This window comes from Lathamus discolor, chromosome Z (assembly GCF_037157495.1).
Source record: "Lathamus discolor isolate bLatDis1 chromosome Z, bLatDis1.hap1, whole genome shotgun sequence".
Lineage (NCBI taxonomy): Eukaryota > Metazoa > Chordata > Aves > Psittaciformes > Psittacidae > Lathamus > Lathamus discolor.
The window spans coordinates 10,423,905-10,436,170 of NC_088909.1; the positions used below are offsets into that span (position 1 = coordinate 10,423,905).

The 12,266-nt window shown below is 37.8% G+C and overlaps 1 protein-coding gene across 5 annotated transcripts in view; it reads right to left on the minus strand.

Moving 5' to 3' along the window:
* The window catches only part of CDH11 (cadherin 11), a 79,987-nt gene that overhangs the window by 14,422 nt on the left and 53,299 nt on the right, over positions 1-12,266 (minus strand). For all 5 annotated transcript variants that reach the window (XM_065661811.1, XM_065661807.1, XM_065661808.1 and 2 more), the window contains 4 exons: positions 8,569-8,964; positions 6,341-6,635; positions 5,442-5,561; positions 1,552-1,719 (listed from right to left, as the gene is read on the minus strand). In XM_065661811.1, coding sequence (XP_065517883.1) covers positions 1,552-1,719; positions 5,442-5,561; positions 6,341-6,635; positions 8,569-8,796 — 811 coding nt within the window. In that variant the 5' untranslated portion in view covers positions 8,797-8,964. The remainder of the gene's footprint in view (positions 1-1,551; positions 1,720-5,441; positions 5,562-6,340; positions 6,636-8,568; positions 8,965-12,266) is intronic.

Genomic DNA, 12,266 nt, shown 5'->3' on the forward strand with positions numbered 1-12,266 from the left:
CTTTCTTATTAGAATGGTAGAAAATACTGACATAGATTTTACATGTAGGTATTGGCTTTGTCATTTAAACACTTGCATAAGAGCTCAAGTCTGCAACACTGGAAGAAGAGCTGTTGTCAGGAGACACAGTCATGTCCAGAATTTATGAATGTCATAATGGTTGCTCAGAGGAGAACCATGGTGGGCTAGGATGGTGTGCACACTGCACCCAGAGAAAAAAAAAAAAAAAACAAAAAACACAACATAAACCCATGAGGAGGTAAGATGCAGAACAGATGTGTGGGTCTATTAATATACTTCCACCCAACTGCGAAGACTGAATCTGTTAATGTCAATCCTGATTAATTTTATATGTGAAAAATAAACAGCACATGTATAAAAAAAATAACTTTATTTGACCACCAGCAAAACACTTCAAATACCAATTTAAAAATGCAATTGTACTAAATTTAGTTTGCATTGCCATGACAAATATGTCTTGGGAGTCCAGTCTTAACTTTTATCTTTATGGACATTTATCATTCACTTGAAGTGTTTATAGAAGTGAAGGATGAAGCATCAACATTTAACATGGAAGGCTATCTGAAATAAAATGTGATGCTCACTCACTTGAAGGTCTGTCAAAGACCTGAAAGGGCATAATCAGCAGCTGTTAATGTATTGTGTAACACTTTCATCAAGGTCCAAGAAAAGTAAGAGACTTTAAACCTGACAAATGCAGCTGTAAGAACATAAAGTAGATCTCCTTTCCTTTGCCCATCTTCATCAAAAAACAAAGTGGATTTGTTAATTGAAAATTACCATCATAACTATACGGGCAAATAGCTATGAACTTGGAGTACTGAAAAGCGTGATTAGACTACTTGGGAAATTCTTTCAAACACTGTAAATCTAACTGGCAAGCTTTCTGATGCATACATGCCATGTGTGAACACTGCAACTCTCCCAACACAGAAGAATCTGTTCCTTCACAATACGTGTGGAGATTTTTGCTTTAACCTCCTCCAATTTCCGTGCAATGATTTCTTAAAGTTCTTGTGGTCTGTGCAGAGTAGCAAACACTGCTTGCTTTTTTAAAGTATCTTTTACATCCACAGTATAATTAGGAAAACGGGAAATGAAGTAAACCTGTTTATCCCAGCACTGCTGCAGGTACAGTTTCTAGTATTTTTTACTGGTTTGATTTAACACACAAAACAGATGTCAAGAAACGTGGCTTCTTTCTCTGTTAACAGAGAAGACCAAACTATGTGTCCCTGATCATATCATAGGTGCATTTCTAATATGACATGGTCCACTAGTTTCAAAAATTAAATGTAGGGCTAGAAATCTTTAATGTAATGTAACCTTAAAAAAGTCTTGCTTTGCAACAGAAAGCAAGTAATTCAGGTATTGAAGCTGTATATGTTGCAAGCAAAAATGTGTAAATAATACTCATCTATTCACATATGTGCTGTGAAAATCCATCACTGCTTTTTTTAGAGTATGTCTGTTACTATACATGTATCAATACCAGTAGTAAATGTGATTAAGGATTTTGTTGTTACTTACTCTGTGGGAACTTTGGTGGATTGTCATTGACATCTGTAAGTGTAATTGTCACTTTGGTTGTCCCTGAGAGGCCTCCCATGTGTCCTCCCATATCTTTTGCCTGTATTACAACGTGATACTCTTCCTTAGCTTCTCTGTCCATATTCGGAAGGGCAGTTCGTATAATTCCTATGAATACAAAGAAAATACAGTACGTAAAAAATTTCACAAGCTCACATCATAAAAAAAAAAAAAAAAAACGGTTACTGCATTTATATCTTGCATTAAAATACAGCAATACTTGCAGTGATGATGCAGATTCTGTTTTCCCTTCACTGTGCGTGTGCTGAGGTAGGAGAGTTGGTAGCAGTTTGTAATGTGATAGGTCGAGAAGCAGAAAGCAAAGAATCAGTGTTCATTAACACTGATTCATATGCTGCAATCAAGGGATGCACCAAATGGCTCCCATTTTGGGAACAAAACCAAAGGGAAATTAATCAAGTACTGGTGTGGCAGGAAGAAAAATGGGAAGAAATCCACAGCATTGCTAAACAAAAATCTTTCCTAGTAGGATGGGGAGCTGCACACCAAACAGGAGATCACCCTGCTCACCTTTTGAACAATCAAGTAGATCCACTAACCCATCCAGCCACATTAGCAGTGGAGGGGGAAAAATAGGAACAGCTGTTAGAATGTTAAATGAGGTCATTCTGGAAGTAAAGACCTTTATGAAGAGGCAGTCAGTAGGGGATGGTCTGTGATGTACCACTGTTTTCTCAGCAAGTGGCCTATGCTGTACATGACTATGGGAACGTAACCTTCTCAAGGACCAAACCCTACACTTAAGGGACAACAAGGGGCTGTGGGATACTTGGCAAATAGATTACATCAGTCCTTTTTTTCTCTCAGAAGGAAAAAGGTGTGGGTTGGTAGGAGTCGAGGTAATTTCTGGACTAACTTAAGTTGAAGTTGTCCTGTGATCAACAGGGAAATATATAGTGAACAGTCTGAAGCAATGGTTTAGTTTTTTTTCTAAACCCAGATTTACCTAATCAGATAATGGTACCCACTTTCCTGCTGGTGTGGTTCAAGAATGGGCACGAGATGAAGGGATACAATGGATTTTCCATACTCCATATTATCCTCAGGCAAGTGGTATTGTAAAATGTACTAATGGACTCCTAACATGAACCTGAGACCACATGACCCTGAATAGGTGGGACAAATATCTGATGCAGTAACTAAAGTCAGTGGATGATGGGGAATATATGCTTGCCCCAGACTCACAGCTTTTTGCCGTAATCCTCCATCCGTCTTATCCAGAACCACAGAGAATAAGAACCCAAGGAATCCATTGTACTACCCAGGACAACCAGTTCTAGTAGCTTTACCCACTGTGGGACAAGCACCTCTAGTACTGAAAGGTCAAAAAAATATGTATACATAGGTAGCTACTGAGGCCCATGGGAAAGATTATCAGATCCATATCAGATGGATCATCCCTTCCTTTTAGATCAGTTATGTACAAGTGTGGTTGGACTATGAAGCCCAAAAATTCCTTTGCAGGAGTGACTGGCCAAAAAGCAAATCAGGTGAAGATCCATGCGTCCAAATGCTGATATTCCCTTACTGGGTCCGTCTCCATTAACTTCTCTACCAGGTACCTCCAATGGTTTGGGGAATTTCTAAGTGTTTTATGGGGTATTTTTTGCACTTTTACCCACCACATCTGGGTAACAGACCCAACAGTGATCAAGATGTATAACTAGGGTGACAAACATCAGAGAATTGTGACTCATCTATGCTCGTCTCCTAAGTAAGCTAACTGCAGTTTTATTGCCCCACCAACTTAACTGTTTTGAAGTCAAGTCAAACAGCATTTTTAAACTGTGTTAGAAAGATATGTCTTGGATTAATGTATTTATATGTGTTATGGCAAATCTGCTGCCAGAATCAGGAATATAAACAACATAAAAATACTTTATCCACTCAAACCACTCATGGTTTGGAGGACAACTTAGTCCTAACATTGATAAAGGGGTTTGCAACTGCCCTCAATGAATCTAATATTACTACTTGCTTGCCTCTGCCTAAATCTGTAGAAGACTCCCTTTCCATGGATATTCTTCCCATAGACATATCAGGAAGTTTGCTATGACTGTGGAATCCCCGGGGTATCTCTGAAGTAGATAATTCTTATTCCTTAGATAGAAGGCAAGTTTCTGTACAAGTTAATCAGCCATTCAATTTTTCCACCATCAATAGCACAACCTGCACATATTATGAAGGGGGCTTAAATACAACTACCTGTGATAAGATTTTATGGGGAACAATATATTTACAACACTGGGGATGGGAAACTAATATCCTATAGTTTAATCAACCAATAAACGCAACCTCATGCATACAATGGAACAGAGAACAAGATTGTCCCACAAGAAAAGCTAACACCCTCCCTGCCCTCCTCCCCACAATAACCACCCAATAATCATAGTGCCTGGTTTGAATCAGACAGTCAGGGTTTCACACCATTCAAACCTGGATTCGTTTTTGCCTCAGTATCAAACAAGTCAGCATTGTAGTCTTGCCAAAATGTAACAAATTGCTCTAACTGGAAACAATATGATCTTAATATGTGAGTTTTTTTGCCTTGTGATTGCTATTCTGAATAATCACCATCCTCTGATCTCCCAGAGCTGTAATTCTCAAACTTGCATTGGGACACTTTTTGGTTTTGTAGAAACAGTTACCTTTAGACATGTTATTGTTAAATGAAGATGTTGTTCATGACTGGCACAGCTATCGTGCGATGTATGATTATGCGTATTGTCACTTCTATACTTCCTTCTGATCTTATGTGCCTATAACCACTGTGAATGAAGATACCCGACACTGAGCCCAGCAGTGTTTGAGCCACAGTCTATTGTGAGAACCTGGATATTGAGCTTGTCTCAGGCACCATTTGCATTTGACCATGGGGAGCTTTGAGCCTAAACAGAGCAAATAAAAGGATGTTATCAACGGCTATCAATATTGCTTAGATAGGATTGTTCTGGCCCTTTTCTTCAAAGCTGATAAGCCTCCACAGGAATGTGAAAGGATGACTCAAGGATCACTCAGAGGATGGATTTGCAAAGGAGACACCATGACATGAGGGCCAACGACAACATGGAGAACTCTTAAGGGAACCCCAGATTCAGAACTTCACAAGTGAACACTAAACTGTGCCCATCATTATCATAGTAATGCCTCTCTATGTTTCGCATGCAAATTATGGACAACACCCCAAAAGAATATGAGCATAAAAGTGCAAGGCTCAGGTCAGAGAGAGAGCTCGCACCACCGATGATACCATGGATAAAGAGGACCGACGAGACATCACTGCATCCATGGGTGGTGATAATTCTCTATCTCTTTCTTTCCCTTTTTTCTATCTGTTTTCTCCTCTCCTCTCTTTTTCACTGATTATTGACTAGATCTAAGTAAAAACGTGTGGCATGGGACTTACTTATCCAGTTAAAGCAATCATTGTTGAGCTATTATATCTAACCTTATATTTTGTATTAATAAATCATAAAACTGGTTGGTTGATGTCTTTTCACCTTAATTCAGTACAAGGGTATCATGAACTTGGTCGTTGGTCCCAAGGGAGGGAGGTTATACTAAACGACTCCTTTCGGGTCACTCCGTGACTCAGGTCACAGGCACTGGTAGTGTACCTAGAAGCTCTACTAAATGCCAGGAGACCGACCTGCAAAAGTGCTTAGCTAGAATCAGAAGAAAATAAAGGAAGTTTTGCTCAAACACATCAGTAGATATATCCAGCTGTACTGCCTCAATCAATACAATTAGTTTTACATTTAATGTATTCCATTTATGAGGTCCTACTCAAATAAACTGCTCAATAATACCTGTTTGAGCTTCCACTGAGAAGTATGGCTGACCTTCAAGAATACTGTAAACCAATTTGGCACTGTTCCCATAGGTAGGATCATCAGCATCTGAAGCTGTTACCTGAATAACTGATGTACCTGAAAACGGAGAGCAAACACAGACACATTACAGTCAAAACCAAACATGTCTGTAAAAAACATGCAGAGATGCTTTCAGTTATACAGCATAACTATTTCTTAACATTTTTATTTCCAGGTTTGGTAAGTGAAAAAATTTACTTGGCAATTTATATATGACAAAATAAACTCATATGATCCAACAAGATTTGTCACAATCTGTGATGTAGATTAGTGTTCTAAACAGTGAGGTAGATATAAAAGCCAGCAGTCACTCCGTAACATTATGTTTCTTCCTCAGTAGTGTAAGCATTATATTGCTTTTGTCGTTAGACAGCCAAACAATAGAGTTTCCTCTCTATTATTTACATTTTCCTCAGTAAGTTTCAGAGAAACAATTCCTGTAGAAATCTCTGATATAGACTCAAACAGGATGTAAAGATGCATTAGACAGTGTGGCAGTAACTCCCTTTTTTTATTACACAGCTCTGCCAAAGGAATGATCATGATGTTAACCCCACAGAGAATTCATACTCCATAAATTCCAGGGGATCTTAATGGTCCTTCTTAGGACGAAAGTCTTATACTAGGAACCACCTTGAGACACCTCAGCCATGAAGGTTATTGCTGTGCAGGGCTTGATTTAGTCAGCAACAAAATAAATTGACTGAGTCACTGGCTAAGCATGAAGTGTATTTTACTTCTCCAAATTCTAGACAATAAGAATTAAAGTCAATACATACTGACAATGTAACATCTTCCATAAGGCCAAGATTTGAAATGCATTTAGGAGTACTTACCTACATTTGATCTCTCTGGCACATTTGCATGGTAGTTTTCATGAAGAAACTCAGGCGGGTTGTCATTTATATCTTGAACTTTAACAATGAATTCAGAAGGTGGTTCTAAAGGTCTATTAGTGTTCCTGTCTACAGCCTGTGCCGTGAGAGTGTACTGAGCTCTCTCCTCCCGGTCCAGTGTCTTTGTTGCGTGGATGTTCCCTGATTTGTCATCAATAACGAAAATGATTCCCGCTCCTTCACCTGAGAGAATGTATTTAATATTTCCATCCCCAGAATCAATATCTGAATGCAGCTACAAAATGAGAAACAGATACACCTTAACAGGATGGTATACATTTTGTGTACCTGTTCATGAAAAAAAGAGTTTATGATGTTACTGTCATTTCACATCTTTCAAAAATCTTGCCTTCCATCAAGCAATAATCCATATTCGGGCGCATGCTGTGAACATATCCACCCTGCCTGCAGAGACCTGCATGCTGATACCACACTTAGGGTGCTACTGAGACCCAAGCTTGAAGATTTCAGGAAGAGAATACATAAGAAGATAGTTATAAAAGGATATTTATTCAAATGGTGTTGGAAGGAAGAGTAATTTTTACACTTTGTACAGTTTCTACTAGTCATATTCTACGAGGTTGCAAGTAAAAGGTGTTAAGTGACAAACGGGATGTAAAGAATGATCCAATCAATGATTGCCAACAAATTTTTAATTACCACCTCTTTAATATAAACGAAGCAATAAATACTAAATATTATTACTTTCACAACCAATGCACAATTCAGTTTGACGAATTGGGGAAACATTGAGTCAAACTACAGACTTATTGATTTTATATTGACATCTACAAATTGCACAACACTATTAATCTTTTAAACCAGAATACCCAGAATAGTATTTGCTGTCACTGATTCTGTTCTCCACTCTTTTTGTGCTGGGGTTAACACAGTTATGCTGACTATTTATAAACTAGCAAACACATTGTTTTATTTATGTATTTATATTCTGTTAGTGTTAGACAGTAACAGAATAAAAAATCAGTCCAGGATGTGTGTACGTGCACACGTGCACACAGATATATCATAGGATCATAGGATCATAGGAAGTTAGGGTTGGAAAGAACCTCAAGATCATCTAGTTCCAACCCCCCTGCCATGGGCAGGGACACCTCACACTAAACCATCCCACCCAAGGCTTTGTCCAGCCTGGCCTTGAACACTGCCAGGGATGAGCATTCACAACTTTCCTGGGTAACTAATTCCAGTGCCTCACCACCCTCACAGTAAAGAATGTCTTCCTTATATCCAATCTAAACTTCCCCTGTTTAAGTTTTAACCCATTACCCCTTGTCCTATCACTACAGTCCCTAATGAAGAGTCCCTCCCCAGCATCCCTATAGCCCCCTTCAGACACTAGAAGGCTGCTATGAGGTCTCCATGCAGTCTTCTCTTCTCCAGGCTGAACAGCCCCAACTTTCTCAGCCTATCTTCATACAGGAGGTGCTCCAGTCCCCTGATCATCCTCATGGCCCTCCTCTGGACTTGTTCCAACAGTTCCATGTCCTTTTTATGTCCAACACCCCCAAGTCCTTCTCCACAGGGCTACTCTGACTCTCTTCTCTGCCCAATACTCTTCTCTGTAGCTGTGCCTGGGATTGCTCCGACCCAGGTGTAGGATCCTGCATTTGGCATGGTTAAACTTCATGAGGTTGGCATCAGCCCACCTCACAAGCATGTCAAGGTCCCTCTGGATGGCATTCCTTCCCTCCAGCTTATCAACCAAATCACACAGCTTGGTCTCCCTATATATCTACTCCTCATATATTTAATTTTACTGATAACTTGAAAATGAAAAGACGAGATACCTATTGAGCAGTACACTTTCACTGAGATGCTGGGTTAGACATTATTACTTTTAACGACCAAAAATTGATACCATGTATTCTTGAGACATATTGTTGCTCTAGTGGTTGCTGTGGCTCTTGCTGTTGTATTAAATAAGAGCTTGTACACCTTCATTTGAAGACTGCTGAGGTCAACGGAAAAAAAAATAAATTGTATTTTCTTCAGTAGTATTTTGTTTATCGCCTGAATTCTAGGTGAATAAGTAGCTGCTGAAGAAGCAACTAATACAACTGAAAAGAACAGCAAGAAAAAAAGCAACTCACAAAATAATATAAATTAAGAATATTAACTGATGGATGAAAAAAGAAATTCATTCTTACCCTTCCTACTAGTACAGGATCTGGTCCTGTATACTCTTCTATAACAAAGAACTGATTCCACACCCAGCCTCTTTTTGACCGATGCAGAACTTGTCCTTCTTTTCCTTTCTCATGGTGACCATGAAGTGATGGCCTTGTGTGGTTCAGTTTTTCTGTAGTTATGGCATGGCTGTAATACAACATGCCCAGGCAGATAAGAGCAGCGTGTAAACAATTATCCTCCTTCATTTTTGGTTATTTTGTAGGCACAGGAGTATCCAAAAATCAACCCCTTCCACCTTTGAAGTCAAAAAGTTTGGGGCTACTGAAAAATTTCAGATCAAATGTTGTGCACATAGGATGCCACCACACATTAAGCGCATCACTTTAATGCTCTGAAGCTTCCCAACTTAATTCCTGAAAGAAAGTAAAATAGAGAAGATTGTCAGTTCTTTTATGTCTTTGAAGTGCAGTAATTTTTTCATTAAACAAAATAAAACTAGAATTACTTTATGAAATATTGAGACAATGAGAAGAGTAAAATATATTAATAATTATGACACACTGAATAATAAACATATTTGTAGTTTTGCTACATGTACATGTTACATGTAACCGCCACCTTGTAAAATCTCCTGACTTGCTGCTCCTGATTCATTTGGAAGTTGAAAGAGAGAAAATCATATTCTCCTATGATCCTTCGAAATAGATTTAGCCTAAGATGCAAGGCAAGTGTAGAAATACCTAATTTATATCTAAGCCCCCTTTGGAGCTTAGATACAAAGCTTAGATATAAGCTGTTAAGCCATAGATTTAGATATAAGATAGATGCAAGATATTTGCTTATCAAGAATGGAAAACTTCTACACATGCCTGGAGAAATGCTTCTTGATGACCAACAGATTTTCATGCTGAAAATAACTACCAGTGTTTTACTAGGCAGGAGCAGTGGCTGGCAGAACTCAGAAGACCTATGTTTTGGATTTAGACTGTTGAAGTAGCTGTTCTACCTCCCTCTGAGGCTCAAGTCATCAACACAGAGAAGCAGCATTGATTGCCAAATCTGCCGTCTTTGGGCTGGTGGCAGTAAGTGCCACAAACCAATAAAAACATATTCAGATACTTTTGATGATATAGCATTTGCTTAAGGTATTTATTCTTACTTCTCCTGTGATTTTAATTACCAGAATTATGCAGATTTCTTACTTTCTAATAATTATTAAAAGTCAGAATTAATATTTGAAGCAGAAATTGCATAATACAGTGAAGTCTGAACAGAGCTCTATACCTCCAGTAGCTAGCAATCCATCATAAAGGCCACTTTGACTTATCCCTGGGGTTTCCAATATATTCTCCTTCAGTCTTAAAAGCACAGCCAGTTTTTAGAAGGTCCCTACACTATTTCAGCTTTCAGGGTAATTCACTTCACTCTTCTGCAAGATACTAATGAAACCTCAATGTCATATTCATACAGGCATATGCAAAAATAATAGTTAGTTCCAAAAGGCAAGGACACTTCTTTCGCCCCAAGTTTTGCATATGAAAAAAAAAATAAAAAAAAAAAAATTGAAGCCCATAGTATGCAGTACTTATGAATATTCCCTATCATTTAACTTTATTAAACCATAATAAATCTTTTTAAAGACAAGCCATTTTATTTTCTACTTATCCCACAGATGTAAAATGATTTATTCTGTCCTGCTTAGTAAACACCTCTAGATTTACATCCCTGTGGCAGGTATAGATTTATTTCTACAACAAGCCGGCTCTGATGTTACTTCTGTCTACAGAAATTCACATACATATTAAAGCCAGTTCAATCTGCTTCATAATTGCATGCAGTTAATCGAGGATACTGCTGTTTGAGATGTAGTTTGCTTATGAAGTGTCGTTTGGGCTCAACAGTTTTCAGTGCCATGCCCAGCATAGCCAATTGTGCTGGGCAAGTATTCCTGCTATAGGGATCTACAGCATGTCACTCCTGTGTTGGATTTGGAGCTCGGACTGTTAAATGGAGCCTACATATTCCAAACAGCAAAAAAAATGGGAAGGTAATGCCTAGACAACTGTGCATTTTCAAACTTGCTGTGAAAAAAAAAAAAAAGTAAGTAAACTACTTAGATTAACAGATCTTGGAAGTGTTTGAAAATTAAACTCACTGATAATTATTCATCATTAATACCACATAATGATCTCAATAATGATAATAAGTAAACAAATATGACCATTATTCCCAAACTTCTCAATACTGTTATGTAAATCAGTAAACATTTTATAAAGATGCTTAACAATAATGGAAGAGCCAGGCTGATACATATGCTGCTTATTACCAGCTATTCTAGTGTGAAGTGCTGGCAATGAAATATTAATCACATATCCATGCTTAATTTACTAATAAGAATTTAAAGCAATAATTGTTTGCTAACCTTTTGTTTTATCTTCTGCATACACACGTATAGAGAAGAAGCAATAAGACCACATATCTTCAAGACAAAGTTTTGATGTTATCTCTCATAAAAAATCGCTAAGATTCTTTATGGTAATTGCTTCTGGTTTGAGTTATAATGTGAAAGGATTCCTCACCAATAATGTGAAATTGGCTCTTTAATAAATGACCTACTTGTAGATAGGCTGAAATTAAAGCTAGAGCTGCAGCCAGTAAGGTCTCTCTGGCCTCCTCATGCTTCTCTCACCTCCTCTCTTCCTAAGGTTCATACTCTGTTCAGTTACATAGTGGTTGCCACAGTAGCAAGCCCTCTGACTCTTACTGGCATAAGGAAAGCTAATAGAACAAACCAACAGGGTTACACTGAAGTCTGTGAAATTACTTACATTCAAAACAGCTACAGTTTGGCTTTTCATAAACTAGTTTCTTCCTAAAAGGCAAGGTACACAAGATGCTCTTAAAGCTAAAATAGACTTCATTAACACACAAGTCAGTCTTTACTAACAGGAAAGAAGACAGCTTTTTTTTTTCCTTTTTTTTTTTTTTTTCCCCAAAACAATCTACTTAAAACCTTTCAAACATTTCAACCTTAAGTCGGCTGCTGAAATTCTACAGTTTCCTACTTCTTCAAGCAGGAAATATGGAAAAGCAGGTAAATAATTTATAAAGTAATTCATTTTCTTTTGGAAAAATACTTCATAATCCTGTAAGCATGGAATACAGACCTGGCGATGACAATTGCCACAGCTGACTCGACTGCTGCTCTGGTGAGCACAAATTCTTTGAGTGCTACACTTTTATTCAGGCATTGCACAACACTACACAGATAGGAAATTGTCAGAATCATTTTTTATTTCTATTTCTAGTTTATTTAAAAAATCATGACCTTGGAGATACCTCAATATTATTGTTATTTCTGCGCATACATTATAATCCTCAACTACAGCAAAGCCTATCTCAGTGGGAAGTTGACCAAACTGCAACATCCTAGTTTTTTCCATTGTCATTTAGAATTGCACAACATGTAATTTTGAAATCCTAAGTTTTCCCAACAAATCTGTAAAAAAAATCTGCTTCCCACTTCCTTAAACTTAGTGCATGAACTAAGATGGACTTTTTCTCAAAAGGAAGAATTTCATTAACATATTTGAACTGAACACAAACAAATATTGGCAAATTTTGATACTAAATAATAGCTCTATCTGGGCTAAAGGGAAAATAAGAGTTAACCAGCCACCACACAAGAGCAAATCACATCAGAGTGACACATGAA